This window comes from Passer domesticus, chromosome 9 (genome assembly GCF_036417665.1).
Source record: "Passer domesticus isolate bPasDom1 chromosome 9, bPasDom1.hap1, whole genome shotgun sequence".
Lineage (NCBI taxonomy): Eukaryota > Metazoa > Chordata > Aves > Passeriformes > Passeridae > Passer > Passer domesticus.
The window spans coordinates 37,371,670-37,388,858 of record NC_087482.1 but is presented as its reverse complement, the minus strand read 5'-3'; the positions used below and the strand labels follow the sequence as shown (position 1 = coordinate 37,388,858).

The window sequence follows — 17,189 nt, the reverse complement described above, 5'->3', positions numbered from 1 at the left end:
CTGCCATTCTGGGAGGGATTAAAAAATTAACCTATTATTAAAATGTATATCAATTTGTTTATGGAAAATATTATACAAGGTGGTGCCAGTAGAAGCAGGGAAACAAGGGAAACAGAAAACAAGACTTCCAAATACTTTTTTTATTAATAGAAGGATTTGGTTCTCAGAATTCATAGTGGCAGTTTAAGTTTTTTCATGTTTTCCTGCATATACAATTATTTTGTTGTCCAGCTCCAAAGACCTTTGACATATACCAGAATTTAAAGAACAAAACCTCAAGCTAATCTTCTTTAAACAGTGTGAACATGAGGGTGCTAATTGGAAAGGCAGGAAAATGGGAGCAAGTGTGAGAAGAGATGCCTCTGAGTATAATTTCAAACACCAAACTATTTTGAAACTCAAAAGATTCTATGCATAGATTTGGTTGTGGGGCTGTTTTTAAATGAATGCATGCAATTAAGAGATATATCCTACACTCTGCTGCAGTTCCCTTTACAAAAGCAAATACAGAGGGAAACAAGAACTTAAATGCAGTGTTACCAAAACAGCTCCACGGCACTGCTTCCAATAAGATGAGAGTTAGCAAAAGCAAAATACCTTAAAGATCAGAAATTGTAAGAGAAGCACCTCTCTGGGAGCTGAGACAACAGGTTTCACTCACTGCACTTCCCTGGAGAGGTTTCTGCAAATGAGTCTGAGCAGCCTGGCAGGAGCCAGGACACGGAGTGAGCGGGAAGCCCTGCACCCTGCTGGGGACACGGAAGGATGAGCCCCTCTCCAGGCACACCACGCCTGTTCCTTGGGAAGCCTGCACACACATGGAGAGACCAGCTCTGCCATCAGTCATGGCCACAAATAAGGCTCTCAGACCTTCTCATCTCAATAACCACCCTCAGCAATGCAAGAGATGAACGTGGTAAACAAAAAGTTGTATCAAGACTCCAGTAGCAAGGAGGAAGCTGCTCTGAAGAACAGGTGTAATGCTTTCACAGGAGTTAGTGATCAAATGCAGCATAAGTAGGAGTAAAATCTAAAGCAAAAGGTTCAAAACACACAGAATTTCTCCTGCACCTGCCTGGATTTCAGAGTACTGTTAGCAAACTTTGATCAGGCAAAGTCCTCCTCTGCCCCCGGCTGCCCAGCTCCACAACAAACTGATTTGGGTTAAAAAATATCAATTTTTTGCTGCTTCTCCACATGGCTCCAGAAGCAGTTGTACTGACAGAAATGATGGTACAGCAAAGAGTTTGTACATGTGAAAACTACTTCCAAAGCACCTCAGTATTCTCAGAGTTGAGAAGCCTCAAGTAGATCTTACCAGCTGATTAAAAGACTTACAGAAATAAAACCAGAAGCCTTCAAGGCCAGGTTGGATGGGGCCCTCAGCAACCTGATCTAGTGGAAGTTATCCCTGCCCATGGCAGTAGGGGCTGGAACTGGATGATCTTTAAAATCCCTTCCAACTCAAACCATTCTATGGTTCCACAAGAGGCAGCCAAAGAGACTCGGTCCTGGTGGAGCGTCCTGCTCACTGAAAGAGGTTCTTTCCTTCCATAACACAAGATGTGCAGGAGTCTCTATTTCATAATTATTCCATAGGAGTAAAATGATTAAACTAAAACCTGCATTTGTCTAAAAATCACTTGGCAGCTTTTACAAAAATCATCATGCTGAAATCAGGAGAATGATGATGAAGTGTAGTCTGTTTTTGTCACTCTCTTTCAGACAGTAAATCAAAACTTGCCAAAAATCAGCATAAATACAGTTAATTCATCACAGTCAATTGTCACTGCCAGCTGGCAAAGGTCACAGAAGAAAATGGGGTACCAAGTGTAAGTACTCTTGCTTTGAATACTTGTCAGAAAAATTAAGCATCCTTTCCTCTTGCAAGAGCAGGAAAAGCAGAAGCATTCAGTTTCTCTTCCCTAAAGCTTCCCCTAGTTACACTTAACAGCTTCAAACTTCCGTTTCCTGTTTTTTTGCAGCAAGGGGTTTAAGCTTTTCTAATCTCATCCAACTATTAGGCAGAAACTCTCCCACCTGGCAGTAAGTTGTGGCTGGTTTCCAAAGACCCCCTCCTACAGCACCCAGCCCACGTGTCAGCACGGCAGCTGATGGTTTTCCTTCCTCAGGCAAAGCAGCTGGACATGTGAGAAGGACTTGTTGACCCTCCTTTTGAACACATCACTCTTGTCATGGACACACAGGCAGGACTGAAAAACTGCATTATGTTTTGTTGAAGGAAAAGTAAAAATGAGAGGCTGTGGTTGGAGCTGGAAGGAGCAGCTCATACTCAGTCAGAAGCGAGACCAACGTGATCCTGAGCTTGTGGGTCAAAGTCCAGAGATGTGTTGGCTCAGATGTGCACCAAACTGAACAAGTGTTTCCCATTAGCTCACTGAACCTCAGTGCTCACTGACCTGTTCACCATGGTGGGGAGAGATGAAATAACCTGGAACCTGGTCTGAAACGACAGAAGTATCTTTCTAGGCTGTCTTGTCTGCCTAGCCCCTATCAGACCCCCCCGACCCATGATGATTTGCAGACTAAGACTTCCTACATCAGAAGCCTCGCTGCAAGACCACAGGTGCTTCATCAAGGCAGAGAGAGCACCACACAGGCTTGCTCACAACCTTGAGCCTTCGGGCAAGCCGCAACACAACAATCACCAGGAGCTAGGTGTGCTCAGGCTTGCTCCAGGGCTACATGCAGCAGAGATGGCGCTACCCCGGAGCACCCCCGTTTCCTTCACAGACCCCGAGTAACAGGTTCGGCTTGGCAGCTTTCCCCAAGGCGGCCCAAGAGCCTTGGGAGGAGCCCCACGGGAGCTCGGCAGCCCCGGCAGGCAGCGAGGGGAGTCCCGAGAGCGGCTGACACCACCGGCTATAATTAGCGCAGCGCAGCCCGCAGGGCTTCCCCGGCCGGCGGGAGCCTCGGAGCGCCGGGCGCGGAAGCTCCCAGGGACAACAACTCCGCTGCACGGGACGGGACACGGGAACCGGGGGCCTTACGAGTCACGGCTGGCGCCGGCGTCGCGCTCCAGGAGGACGATGTGCCGCGGATAGTGGGCGCAGACCTCGCCGTGCACGTTGGGGATCACGCTGTAGCGATAATCGCGGCCGAAGAGCTCCAGGCACCGCCGCTCGATCCGCTCCACCTGCGCACAGCCACCGCTCAATGCCCGCCGCGCCGGTCCGCGCTCCCCGCGCCCCCCGAGCGCCGCTGCCCTCACCTTGGCAGCGGCGGCACCGCCGCCGTCCTTGGCGCGGTACTGCGCCCGGGAGAACTCCAGCAGCAGCTCGGCCAGGGAGCGGTCCCCGGAGCCCGCCGGGGGGCAGCCGCGGGCCGCCGCCGCCGCCATGCCCGCGCCGCTCACCGCCGCCTCGGGCCCATCGTCCCGCCCGCCGCTTCCGCCCGCCCGCGCCGCGCCCCTTCCGCCCGCTCCCGGCGTCATCGCGCCGCGCCGCGCTCCGCCCCGGCCACGGAGTGCCGCTCCGGGGGCTCCGCGCTCCGCCCCGGCCACGGAGTGCCGCTCCGGGGGCTCCGCGCTCCGCCCGGCCGCCGAGAGCCGCGCCGGGGGCACCGCGCTCCGCCCCGCTGCCGAGTGCCGCTCCGGGGGCTCCGCGCTCCGCTCCGGCACCCGCAGAGAGACGCGGCAAACGCTGTCAGGCCTCGCCGAGTGGGTCTGACCGTAGCGCTGGCGGGCGTGCCCAGGGCGCTGCCCTAAAGAAAGAACCCCGAGGCGGGTTTTAATTAAAGAGGCGCCTCCCAGAGTGTGCTCGCACGCACTGAGCCCGTGGCGGAGGGGCTGCCGGGGGAGCGGTGCCGCTGCCCGGAGCACGGCTGCGGGCGGCACTGGCTCGTGTGCCCGGGCAGTGTCACGGAGCCAGCTCGGGCTGTGCGTGCCGAGGGTGACAGCACTGCCCGCGCCCAGCCGGAGGCACACGGCGCCTTGGCTCTTGCAGGGGAACACAATGTGGTTTTCTTCTGCGTTTGTCTGATTTGCAAATCAGCTGAGAAACACTGAATGACAGCCGAGTTCAACCGCAGCTACCGCGGTGCATCTCGTTGCCTGAGACCCGACGTGGTTCGGTCTCCGCTGGGTTTGGGACCGCTGTGGGGCTGTCGGGGCGGTGGCAGGATTGCGCAGGGGCACCTGCCGGCATACGAGTGCTCACAGCCTGTGTGACACTAGCGGCACAGCCGCTTACCCCAGCCCATCACCCACGGCACCCAGCCTGGCGCACCCCAGCCCTGCCACCACACCTGACCTGGCACAGCCGTGCACCTGGCCTCGCTCTGTCAGAGATTTTGGGCCGACTCCTGCTGCCCCGGAGCGGACGCAGCCACAGCGGTGGCAACTTCCTTGCTCCGTCCCCGGCAGCAGGGCGGGGAAGGCCTGCCGCCCGTCCCGGGGCTACGCCGGCAACCCGCGGGCCTCCCCGGGACGCGTGAGGGGCGCGGGAGTACGGGCGCTCTCCCTGCGCCCGCACTCCGGCCACAGGCAGCCACGCGGGGACCCTCCAGCACTTATCGGAGCCATGCCCGGGCGGGGTCGGTCCGGGGAACGGTCCTGCGGGACCGGGGGAGAGGAATGGGCCCAGCGGCCCGACCCGAGCCAAACCTAGTGGATGCGAGCCGAGCCGAGACGAGCCCGTCGCTCGGCCGAGCCCGAGGCGGGCGCAGCAGGAGGCGGCGGAGCGCTCCGATCCCCGGGGGGCGGGCTCGGAGGGGCTCGGCTCGGCTCGGGCTCGGCGGGGCTCCGGCCGGGCCGGGCTCGGCTCCGCAGTGGCGGGGGGGCGCGCGGCCGCGCGCGCGCGGCGGGAGCGCGCGGGGCGCAGAGGCGGCAGCCAAGATGGCGGCGCGGGTGTCGCAGGGCCCGGCAGCCCGCGGGCGCTCTTAGGCCGCGGCCCCCCCGCCCCGCCGACCCCGGGCGGGCTCCCCGCCGCCCCGGCCCCTCCCGCCCTCCGGCAGCGGCGGCCGGCAGGATGCTGCCCTCGCAGGAAGCCTCCAAGCTGTACCATGACAACTACGTGCGGAACTCGCGCGCCATCGGCGTGCTCTGGGCCATCTTCACCATCTGCTTCGCCATCATCAACGTGGTGGTCTTCATCCAGCCCTACTGGGTGGGCGACAGCGTTAACACGCCCAAGCCCGGGTACTTCGGGCTGTTCCACTACTGCGTGGGCAGCGGGCTGGCGGGCCGGGAGCTGTCGTGCCGCGGCTCCTTCACCGACTTCAGCACCATCCCCTCGGGCGCCTTCCAGGCGGCCGCGTTCTTCGTGCTGCTCTCCATGGTGCTGACGCTGGGCTGCATCACCTGCTTCGCCCTGTTCTTCTTCTGCAACACCGCCACCGTCTACAAGATCTGCGCCTGGATGCAGCTGCTGGCAGGTACGCACCGGCACCGGGAGCACCGGCCTGCCCCGGGCCTGGCGGCGGGGGACGGATGGGAGAATGTGGGCAGCGCTGAGCGTGCGGCACCCTGGGATCCCCGGCAGGGCTAGTGGGGTCCCTGGCTGCAGGGAACAGCGAGGTTGCTCAGGGAAGCTGGGCTGGGTCCAAACACTGCAGGGCCGTGGATCCAGGATCCAGCCCCAGAGTTTCTTGGGACACCCAGGCCAGGTGCTGGTGCTGACAGATGAGTGGGAATGGGCACCCGTTTGGGACACTGGCACCGAGGGCTCCCTGGTATGCCCTGGCCACGAGGAACACAAGGGCTGCTCCAGAAAGCTGGGCTGGGCACAGGTACTGTGTGTCCATAGGGCATCCCAGCCAGGAGCTGGCCCTAGGATGTCCCAGGCCTTCCTGGGACAAGCAGGCCAGGCACTGACACTGACAGAGCACCACAAACAGGTGCTGGCTCTAGGCACTGTCTCCCCAGGCAGAGGTTAGCCACAGGGAACATTGGGATCACTCAAGGAAGCTGGATGGGTACAAGCACTGTAGGGCCATGGGTCCTCTCAGCCAAGAAGTGTCCTCAGGACACTCCAGAGCTTCCTGGGACATCCAGACCGGGCACTGGCTCCAGGAATGGTCCCACCTACTCAGCACACTGGAGCCTGGGATTCCCCAGGCAAGGTCTGACCCCAGGGAAACATGAGGCTCCCTGGGACACAGCCAGAGAGCTGGATCAGGGACCCACCTCAGGTGACCCCAGAACAGGCACCAACCCTGGGACACCCGGACAGTCTGGATGGTCTGGACCCTCAGGACATCCTGGGCTAGGAACCCACCTTGGGGCACTTCAAGGACCGGCATTGGGACACCCTACAACGTGGCCTAGGACACACTGGATCAGCCCCCTGAATCCCTGGGGATTCAGACACCCCAGCACACCCCACATCAAGGACTAGCCTCCCAGTCAACCCCAGGGATGTGGGGTTGTCCCTGAGAGATTCCCACTTTAGGGGAACACCCAGCCCCCAAAGGGACCCCACCACTGGAAGAAGCCCATGCATGGATCCCCCATCCCTGTAAAAGCACCCTTCAGTTCCTCCTTAAAGACAAATTGTACCAGGCCCCCTCTCTCCTGCATCATGAAAGGGCTGTGAGGATAGAGGCCTCCCCCAGCTCTCTCCAGTGCTTCCCACAGAGGTACACCATACATTTCCCTTGATGTCTCCCCAGACATGACCACTCAAGCCCAGTAATTAACCCCCCCCCAAAAGTGACCCTGTCTATAGATCCTCCTTAGATCCCTCCACAAATGAAACCCCACTGTCGATGTACCCCAAGACCTTCACAGACTCACTCCTCAAAGTGACACTCTACAATAACCCAGACCTTTCCCCACAAGGGGACCTGATGCCTATATTGGTAGGGATCCCAAGTATCCCCTTATGCACAGACTTCCCAGGTGTCCTCACACAGGGTCTGTCCTTTTGGGAGAAAGATCCTGAGGAATGATGTGGAGCTTCCATTGGTAGCAAGACCCTTCACTTCCTTCTCTGCACAGTTTTACCAGGTGTGGACAAACACTCTCCACTGCACAGTAAGTGTGGATAGACCTGGAGCTTCCACTGGAAGGATCTACAGTGCCCCTTGTTCCTAATGGAACGACCCCATTCATCCCCTCTGTGAGAAGGGCCCCAGTCCTTGATGTGGAAGGACACAGCCCCTCCATGAGGACTTTCAGCTAGCCCTGCTCTATCCCTTGCAGCTGGCTTGGGCTGGAAAGCTTGACCTCCCCTTACCCAGATCAGGACCACAGCCAGACCTGGAGCTGCCTTGGCTTATCAGGAAATTCCCTCATCTTTAATTTTCCCCGTCCTGAAGATTTATCAGTTTAAAGCAAGCTCAGAGCCCAAATCCTACCGATTGTCGGCAGCTTAATCAAGTGGCGTGGAGTGCCCAGCTGCTGCTGCTGCACAGGGAGCTGTGTGACAGCACTGCACTGGAGGCAGCCCTGGCTCTTCTCCCCAGTGCCTCCTGTCTGTCCTGGCTCAGGTTTGGGTGGCCATGACAGCTCTTTGCTGTTGTCACCCCTGGGTGCCTTTCACCTTGCCTTGGGGCTTGTCCTTGGTGACACTTTGCACCTTGTAATTACACGTGTTGCTGAAAACTGCATTTGTGGGAACCCTGAGTGCTCTTCTTGCCCCAGCCAGCCCAGGGTGCCCAGGAGCTCTCCCAGAGCACTGTGGCTCCATGGCTTCTCTGTCAGGGAAAGTCCAAGGCACCATTAATAGAGACTGGCCCTCCACCCTACCCTGAGACAGGACAACATGAGAGAGCTGCTGTCCTACAGGACAGGCTGGTGTTCTCTTCAGGGAGGGCCTGGATGCAGAGGTGGTGGTGTGGTGTGTCCCAGCAAGAGAGTCTTGTCTGGCAGGGGTCAGGCAGAGCCAGACTTCCCTGGGAATGTCTGAGGCAGCCACAGGTGGATTGTTACCTTGTGCATGGAGAAGGAGCTGCCATGACCTATGGAGAGAGTACCATAGGCCAGATCTTATGGGTAAGGCAGGAACACAGCCTGATGCAGGCTCTGGCACCTCATTATGGCAAACTTCAGAGATTCACCTGGCTGGGAGGTTGGAGAATTCTGTCAGAGCCGAGAGTTTGGAGGAGCAGAAAGGACAGGAAATTCCTCCTGCCTCAGTGAGGGTTTAGCTGAAGAAGGACTTGCACTACTACGGCAGAAGCAACTGTGAGGCCCAAAGTCTCTTGGTCTCACTGGTGAAAGCCAGGTGAGGCAGGTGATGGGCAGAGAGATGGAGCAGAGGTGTCCCCACCCATCCCTGTGGCATGGCCAGTGCAGAGTAAAGGGCTGCTGATTGTGAGCATGGATGGGCTCTTCAGAGGAGAGAAAAACAAGTGCAGGAATGTGGGGGAGCAGGATGAGGAATTCCAGATCTCTTTCAAAAAAACAAAAAAACCCGACCAACTTTAAATCATCGATGTCTAATTAGTGGACAACAGTAAAAGCAGGGTTTAATTAAAGCTTGACAGAAAGCTCCAGCTCAAAAGCCACTGCCCCCCTAGGAGGAAACTGTATCTAATTAAGAGGAAAGACTCTGCTTTATCGCAAATAGAAATGTGGCCATCTGCCCTGTTCAAAATCCCAGTAACGCAAAACTGGAGATTTTGCTAAATCCTTCTGTTATAAAACCAGAGATGGGTCCTTAAAATGAGCACGTCAACAACTGTGTGACTGACAGCACCTGATGCCACCCCAGAGCTCCAAACTAGTGGAGGAGCACCTTCAGAAAGTTCCATGGGATGATGCTTGAAGAGAAATGGGCTGTGAGGGTGATCCCCCTTGGGCTTTGTCTGCAGGAAATCAGAGCATAGGAATACACCACGACCAGGCCACCCAGGAGCCTGAGCATTTCCTCTGATTCCCCAGTACTCTGCTGTAGCATGAGACACAGTCACCCTGTGAGTTTACTCCAAGCTTTGAACAAAGTTGTCCTGGTGCCCAGCACTGATGCCCCTCAAGACAGCCCAGCCAGCTCTGTGTGACACTGCATCCATGTGCCTCCCATCAGGATGATCACCCTGAGTGGTAGCCAGGGTTGTTTCCAGAGGGCCTTTGGTTTTGTACTTACAGTTTATTGAGGGTCAAAATAGGCAGCCAGCTGAGCACACCATCCTGCTTGCATGGAAGAATTGACTGGCCATATTTTAAGGTGTTTCCCTGTGCTCCAGGTCCAGCAGTCAGTGTGGTGAGACCTTCACACTCCCTCTGTTAGGGATACACGGCACATGGGGTGCCTTCCCACCTGGGGTCATGCTCTTGGCCTTAGAGCTGGGCTTTGTCCTTATCAGTGGCATTTTGGCATTGATTGTGCCATGTCCAGCCACCTTGCCTGATGGAAAATGTGGTGATACATAATCCATCTGAGCTCTTTTCTCCTTTGGGAGACTCCCTTCAGAGCTACACTCACCTCTTGGATGGGCCTTTCCAAGGCTGAGATCAGAGGGCTTCATCTTCTGCACCTCAGCTGTGTTTGCCACCGTCTCAGTGGGGACCCCTTGCATGGCATGGCTTTGGCACATCCATGGAGAGGAGTAGTGAGGGAATTTTTGCCAGCTGCTGGGCTGAGCATGGTGGAGCTCTGTGGTGGTGTGGCCTCAGCCCCAAGGGAAGGCAGGAGCTGGCCTGGGTGAGCCCTACAGCCCCAAAACCCTCCCTGGTTCTGGCAGCAATGCAGTGGCTCTGCTGAACCACATCAGGACAGGCTCATCTTCCTGACTGTGGAGACCCAAGTCCTTTCAGAGACTTTGAGGTTTTAAAATACTGTTTTCATGGATATAAAAGTCATTCATTGAAATTCTTGATGAAAAAATATGAGGCAGCTATTGCTGCAAACTGGCTTGAAGTGTAACTGGGACATCTGCTGAGCATGAGACTGCCCAGGGAGGTTGTGGGGTCTCTGGAGTCCTTCAAAACCCATCTGGACATGTTCCTGTATCACCTGCTCTAGGTGACCCTTTGCAAGAGGGTTGGACTAAATGATCTCCAGTGGTCCCTTCCAGCCTTAACTGTCCTGTGACTCTGCAGTTTATCCCCAAGCCCTTTCCCTGTCAAAGGGAGCAATATTGCCTGTATACCAGCCACTTCCACCTGCTGACCTTGCAGCAAGAACAACAGCACCGCAACACCCCTCAGCATTGCTGAATTACTGCTTTCTGGACCCCAAAAAAAGCTTTCCTGAAGATTCCCCTCTTCTTCCCCTACCTCAAGGCTTGCGGAGGGGACAGGAGCAGGGCTGCAGCCCATCCCTTGCATCCGTGCAGCAGCATGCACTCCGCAGCAGCAGCAGCAGCCGCGGGGTTTGCGCGGCAGCGCTCAGTGTGCCCGAGTACTCGCGGGGAGGGGCTGAGCCGGGCGTCTCGTGTCCTGGAGCTTACATCCCTGAACTGTTGTTCCAGATAAAGTAACTGTCAGTTCTGATTCATACAAACTCATAACTCTATTCTGAATCCTGCTGATTTTTTGGCACACAAACAGCCTGTGGAGCAAAACGCCGTAAGGGAGCTCGTGTCTGTGTAAATGGCCGGTGCTCGCCGTCCAGAGCACGCTGCCCTTAATGTTGGTCTATTTTTGAGGGATTTCAGCTTTTAGGGAGAGGAGGGGGGACTGTGTTTGTCCCCTTTCCTTTTGGTGCTCAGCTCTCAGGAGGTTTTCTGGTGAGAAGCAGCTACTTTAGACCCCAACAGTACAGCCCAGCCCCTGTTCCCTGAGGTTTTTGGATGTGCTGTCCCCATGCCAGGTTTAAAAAGCCCATTTTGGACCCAGTGATTGCTGGTTTTCCCCCCATTACCTCACATCTTCCCGTCTGTGTGTTCTGTGGTGGCGTGATGCTCTGGGGGAGGTCACATCTCAGCTGCAGGTCATGTCCTGAGCTCCTTCCACCCATGGCAGGCAGAAGCAGTAAAAGCCAGTTTTCATTCACACCTGCAGACTAAACTAGAGAGAAAAAGTAATTAAAAAATCAGGTTTTAATCCTGCAGGCACAGCTGCTCAGGACAGGGGCAGTGGTACTCAGCAAACATGGGGGTTACTCAGACAGTCCAAATTAGCTAAATGCACCTTGTACCAGGAGATGTTGTGGTGCCAGGAGGAGCCTCCTCTTTCTGCTCAAATCTTGCTTCAGTGTTGCAGCCTGAGTCATAACATTGCATTCCCTTTGATTAATTTATTTTGTGAGGATATCAAAAGCCCTTGAGATGCCCATGTTGTTTCTAATGGACCTTGACAAGGGAGCACTGAGGAGTGAGAAGCCATGAACCAGCTGTAAAGCCAAGAAATGCCAGCTTTATGGGGTCAGAGCCCCAGCCCCAGCAGGATCATCCTCCCTCTGCATGCACCCTGTCCCAGTGATCACTGAAATGCCTGCTCTCAAAACTGTCTTTACAATTGGAAAAACTCTAGAATAGGGAGTTGGAGCCCAGGCCCCAGGGGCAGGATGGCAGCTGTGGGGTATGACAGACCAGCCAGCCATTCTTGGTGGCACTGACAGTGAGGACTGGCATCACACACTCAGAGTAACAGGAATTAAAAGCAAAATGGACAGCAGTTGGGTTATTTTTTCCTCTTTAATAGTGGCTCTTCATAGGAGTCATCACCTGGTGCTTTTCTTGTGGTTGCAAGGCATGGAAATTAGCTGCTTTAAACAAAACCCAAGGTTTTCCTGCAGAATGGTGCTGTGGGCAGAGGGATGGGCAGGCAGAGCCCCGACCCTGCATCCCTCAGGCCTGTGGGAGAGGCCAGCACACAGCCTGTGGACCGTGTGAGGATCCCCTCCTTGTTCTTGCTCTGCTTTTCAAAGTCACTCCTTGCTGCAGGCACGGGAAGGTGTTTCCAGGACATTGGGTGGCCTGGGGAGTGCAGAAAAGGGAATTGCTTGTGACAGAGCAGAGGACTCAGCTTGCTGCTGGGAACACGTAGGGCAGATGGGAAGGGCAGAGCACTGAGCTGCTCTTCACCAGGAGAGTGCCTGCCTTCAGTAGCTCAGCCCCACCTCAGCCACTTCCCAGGGAGCTGTAGTGAGGGGTGGGGCTGTAGTGAGGGGTTTTTGGGAAGAGGCCAGTCACCCTCAGGCAGAGGCATTTAGGTATGTGTAGTGACTTGGGCAGCCACCTCTGTACAGTAGTAAATTTGTTGTTTAATTCTGTCAAATGTGCTGTGAGGGCATGGGCAGAGATCCTGCAGCTGCTCGGTGGGACAGGGCTCAGACTCCCTGGTGCAGTACAGAGCAGGCACAAGGGGATGAGAGGGATCAGAACAAGCAGACACAGGCTGGAGCCAGGCAGTGTCCTGGCAGTGGCCATCACTGCATGTCCTCTGTGACTGTGCTGTGACAACCCACCACACGAGTGTGTCCCACCTTTTTGAGCCACCCTACTTTTGCCTTAAACCCTGTCTCTCCTGTCTTCCATGAGTGCTGTGGCATTGCTGCCTGTCCTGCCATGTTTGGGACCTGCAGATGTCCCGGGAGAGCCTCTCACCTGTGGTGTTTTCAGAGCAGTGAGCTCTTGGCAGGCTTCTGCTTTACCTGGGCAGCTGGAGCCACCTTTACCCCAATAATAGCTCAGGAATGCAGGGGACATGACAGTGCCTGCAGAGTCCAGGGACAGAGCCAGGGGCTGCTGTTCTGCTCCTGTGAAGGACTGGCTGAGGGCTGTGCACAAGGCTAGGAGCCTGCCCAAGCCCTTGCTGATGTAGGTAAAATTGGTGCCTGATTTTTTAACTCATAATTGCCTACCATCTTGGGCACAGCCCCTGTTCTCCTTTGGGCCCAGAGTGGTTGTTGCTGAGGCTTGCTGCCCACCCAGACAGCTGGAGCTGCTGCTTTTTGTGCTTTCTCCCAGCCTCACTGTGTGAGGACCTGTGGTCCTTTCCTCCTCTATGATTTCAGCAGATCTCTTACAACCATGCCCATTTCCAGGCTGGGTTGTGCCAGCCTGAGCAGTGCTGTGGGGGTAAACCCACCCCTTGCTGGGGATTGTCACTGAGCACCTTAGCTTGTTCCACAGCTGCACTGCACTGGGAGCTCAGAGGATCCTAAAATCCTCTTAGCATCTCTGCTTTCACAGGAACAGTCCCTGGCACAGGTCTGCTGCACCTGATCCCCTTTAATTCAGGCCCTCAGCTGAATTAATGCCATCCTGTTCCAAGGTGCCCAGGTCAGCATCAGGCCAGGCTGCTCCTCACCATTTACCATGCAGTGCATGGCGTTGGTGCTGATTGTGTTTCTTGCAGAGGGATGGTTTTGGGTTGGCCCAGTCCCAGACAGGCTGTGCTTGGCCGGGAGTCCCTGGTGACGATGTGCTGGGAACACCAGCTTGGCTCTGTGCAGCCCTGTGGTGCTGGGGTGGCAGCAGGGCTGTGCATTGCAGTAAATCAGCATGCAGGGCTTGCCACTGTCCACAGACACCTTTACCAAGGGGGTTTGTTGTGTGTGTGGAGTAAGAGACCAGGCAGCAGCTGCTGCATGACATTATGTGCCAGCGTCCCTGTCCTTTCCCGAGTGCAGTGTGATGCCCTGCAGGCACTTGCCTCCCTCCTGGGATTTCCCTTCCCTATGGAAAGCAGTGCAAAACACATGCCAGCACCCAGAAAGCTCATGCCAGACCGCCAGCTGCCTGCCTGCAGGGTGTTTGCTGAAAGGGATGGGGAGAGAACTTGTTACTGGTGTGGGCACAAACATCTTGCTTCTTCCATAACTCAGGGCAAAAGTACCTGCAGGGCATCATTACTATTTTTAGCTTTTCCAGCTGATATGGGGTGAGGAGCTTTTGTACTTGCTGTAGTCAGAAAAAGTCACCTCCTTACCTTGATAGTCACAGGCTTTGTCTTGGCATTTCCATCCCTGTGTTCCCTGATGTCTCCTTGCTCAGCACAGAGTGTGCTGGGTGGGGGCCTGCTGGGAAGGTGACCCCTCTGGGAGTGGTGCTTGCAGGCTGTGGGGTGCTCAGGTGTGGGGGATTCCACAGGCAGCATCCCTGCCTGCAGTGCACCGGTAGCTCCTGCCCACATGCAGGGAGCTCGTAGTGATGAGGAAAGCCCGTGGGCAGCCACTGATCCTGTGGCTGATGCTGGTAGAAACCAAGAGCCTGAAGTCCCCACTTGTGCGTGGGCCAGGTTTGGGACAGCCCAAAACGCAGTCCCTGGGGCTCCCGAGGCAGTGGTGGCTGTCACCTGCCACGTTGCCAGGCTGTCGTGGGGCCAAGGCGGGGTCCCTGCCACACACGGGCTGCACTCCTGTACTGCCTGGGGGGCTCAGCACCAGCGCTGCCACTCCATTGTCTCTGATGCTTCCCCTCCTCTCCCTTTGCAGCGCTCTGCCTGGTGCTGGGCTGCATGATCTTTCCCGATGGCTGGGATGCAGAGACCATACGGGACATGTGCGGGGAGAAGACAGGGAAGTACTCCCTGGGTGACTGCTCTGTGCGCTGGGCTTATATCCTGGCCATCATCGGCATCCTCAACGCCCTTATCCTTTCCTTCCTGGCCTTTGTTCTCGGCAACCGGCAGAACGACCTGCTGCACGAGGAGCTCAAGACAGAGAGCAAAGGTCAGCACCGTGCTACTGGGGGATCCTGGGTGGGAGCAGCCTGGGGGGCTTGGCCCCTCTGGCAGCCTGGCAAGGGTCCCATGGGCTTAACTGGCACCTACGAGGCAAGCCAGGCTGGGCAGGGTGGGAGGAGGCTGCTGAGCCTCTGCCCTGCCTGACCTCTCTCTCTTCTGTTTCCACAGATTTTGTTGGCACTGCGGTAAGCCTTGAGTGTCACTGTCCTGTCCCTTGTCCCTCTGTGGTGTCTCTGGGTGTGGATGTGCTTGGTGTCTGCGTGACATAGATGGGATGGGATGGGATGGGATGGGATGGGATGGGATGGGATGGGATGGGATGGGATGGGATGGGATGGGATGGGATGGAATGGGGGACCCTGGCTGTGCAGGCAGCAGGGCTGGGGGCAATGGAGAAGGGAGGCAGCAGGGACAGGGTGGCAGGGATGGGGACAGGCATATGCCCGGCACATGCAAGTAGCACGATGGTGCAGTAAGACCAGCCCAAGTCCATCCCCAACCTGCTGTGCTTTCCCTGCAGAGGATATAAGGCCGACCATCCGCAGCAGGACCCTCTTCCCATGGCCGGCAGCCTGGGCGCTCCCTCCCTGTCCCGCCCTTCATTTGCTGCCAGCGGCCACACAGCGTCCCGCGCCGCCCTGCGGGCCCCGGTGCCCGCGCCAGGGATGCGCCAGCCGCCCGCCGCATCCATGGCCACCTCCATGTCCACGCCGGCACCGCCATCCCACGCACCCTGCCAGCTCCGTACCCACCGCTGCCTGCGGGCCGCCGCCGGGGGAGGATGCCTCAAACCCGCTTTGTTCAAGAACAGAATCCAGCTGCGGTTTTGTTTCAAGGAAAAAACAGTCTTGGAGTTTTTAACAGATTTCTACATCCCCAGGACTCCTGACCTGCTGCCTCCCACCCGAACGCGCACCCAGTGACGCCCCGTGCCGGCCGCTCCGGGTCCCGGACCCCTCCCCACTCCCATTTTGTACAGCTCCGTGATCCTGTCTCCACAGCCAGGGGACCCGGTGGCCGGGATGGGGCCCAACCCCTACTTTTACATGTAAATTCATATTCTCTAAACAGGGTAAAGTGACTCGAGCCCCCTCTCCCCCTGCTCCGGGAGTCCAGCCCAGGACACGGTGTTTCCTGGTGCGTGGCTGGGGCCGCAGGCTGCTGCTCGCTCCCCTCAGCACGGGGACCGCAGGGGCCTTGCTGCTGCCGGCCCTGGGACACCCGACTCGCGCCGCCGTTGAATGTAAGCCCTGGTAAGTGGGAGCAGCTGAACATGCAAAACCCCCGGGCGGGCACAGGAGGAACCCCCGCCAAGACCCCTCCCCGAGCCGGCCGCGGGCTGTTGCCAAACGCCTTCCCTCCCCATCCCCATACGGTGCTTTATCTCCACTGGTGACAGCAAGGCTTTCCCTGCCGCACGGCGTGGCCGGGTGTACCCGAGCACTCCTGTCCCCACCCGGACCCTGGCTGTGCCTCGCTGGCCCGCGGTGGTGGCGGGCGGGGAGCCGGTGGCTGCTGCCCCGGGCCACACACCGGCCCCGAGAGCCGACACCCCGGCACGGGGGCTGCGGCCTGGCTGTGGCTCTGCTGGCCACGCCAGCGCGTGTGTGGGCTGGCTTCCCCTGGCCACAGGGCCCTGGGTCACCGCAGCCCTCGCAATGCAATAAAGTCCTCAGCACTGGCCGTGTCTCAGTGCGAGCAGCCGGGGCTCCTTGCAGGGCCCAGGGCAGGGCCCCCAGGGCTTGTTGGAGCCCTGGCAGGGCTGGACCCAGGCACTGGGCAAGGCCAGGGAGCAGGGCAGCGGGAGCAGGGAGCAGAGTGGGACCACGGTGCTGGGATGGGGCCACGGAGCGTGCAGGCTGCCGGGGGATGGCGTGAGGGGCTCCGCAGGACCCAGCACCGCCGGGCACCAGCGGCGGGCTGGAGCAGGTAAGTGGTGCCCTGAGGCCCTGCGGGGTGGCGGTGGGGGATGGAGCTGTGCCCAAACACCATCTGGGAGCCAAACCACCCGGGATGGAGTGCGTGCCAGCACTCTGCCAGTGCCCTCCGCCAGCCACGAGCCCAGCGGTGCCCACATCCCTCTGCCAGCTGCCCCCAGAACGAGGTCAACAGGAACTCGCAGCGCCCGGGTCTTGCCAGCCGAATTGGAAAAACAAACCAAGAAAATCAGTGGAGAAAGGAATACAGTAGCTGTAATATATCTGTATTTTAGTACAAAGTTTGATACAGTGTTTCACAAAACCTTATTGAAAAATATAATTCAAACCAGACGAGCTTGGAGCCCTGTGTTGTGGGGAAGGTTGGGATGGGTTCTTCCTGGCCACCCCCAAAGGAGGTGGGAGGCCAGAGAAGCCCCTGTGAGTGTCTTGAGCTGTGGTGGGGAGCCCACCCTGCAGCCTGTGGAGCTGAGCCTCCACCCCTTGGGCTGGCACACAATGAGGGCTGGCCAGAGGAGTCTCCAGAGAAAGGGTCTGTCCCACTTCATGGCAAAGCAGGGGGTGGAGCAGGATCCCATCCATCCCAGGGAGCCTTTGAACCCGTCCCTTCTGCTTGTCCACAGTGCATGATGAGTGTTCTATCAGCTCACTGACTTACACAGACTGACAGGAAAATTCATGAAATTAATCAAAAAACTCCTGAAATTAATCGAATT

The 17,189-nt window shown here is 57.2% G+C and overlaps 2 protein-coding genes across 10 annotated transcripts in view; one reads left to right on the top strand and one right to left on the bottom strand.

Annotated features, from left to right (window-relative positions):
* MTMR14 (myotubularin related protein 14) overlaps window positions 1–5,261 on the bottom strand; it is a 33,100-nt gene extending 27,839 nt beyond the window's left edge. For 5 of the 9 annotated variants that reach the window (XR_010368609.1, XM_064432782.1, XM_064432784.1 and 2 more), the window contains exons 1-2: window positions 4,272–5,261; window positions 3,012–3,157 (exon numbers count right to left, since the gene is read on the bottom strand). Coding sequence is in view for 7 of the 9 variants with exons in the window: in XM_064432782.1 (XP_064288852.1) it covers window positions 3,012–3,157; window positions 4,272–5,024 (899 nt within the window). In the remaining 2 variants the exon portion in view is untranslated. Of the gene's footprint in view, window positions 1–3,011; window positions 3,158–3,232; window positions 3,433–4,271 lie in introns of those variants that run through there. The other 4 variants (XM_064432788.1, XM_064432789.1, XM_064432783.1 and 1 more) reach the window with 3 other exon arrangements.
* Window positions 4,989–16,806, top strand: LHFPL4 (LHFPL tetraspan subfamily member 4). The gene is made up of 4 exons (XM_064432804.1): window positions 4,989–5,394; window positions 14,286–14,522; window positions 14,705–14,721; window positions 15,057–16,806. Exons 1-4 carry the CDS (start codon window positions 4,989–4,991, stop codon window positions 15,063–15,065), a joined length of 669 nt encoding a protein of 222 aa, XP_064288874.1. The 3' UTR covers window positions 15,066–16,806.
* The last annotated feature ends 383 nt before the right edge of the window (window positions 16,807–17,189 follow it).

Bases quoted from the DNA above. Each gene is read 5' to 3' on its own strand.
- LHFPL4 (XM_064432804.1), top strand. From the start codon at position 4,989: ATGCTGCCCTCGCAGGAAGCCTCCAAGCTGTACCATGACAACTACGTG. The intron at 5,395-14,285 runs GTACGCACCGGC...CTCCCTTTGCAG, and splicing joins CTGGATGCAGCTGCTGGCAG to CGCTCTGCCTGGTGCTGGGC.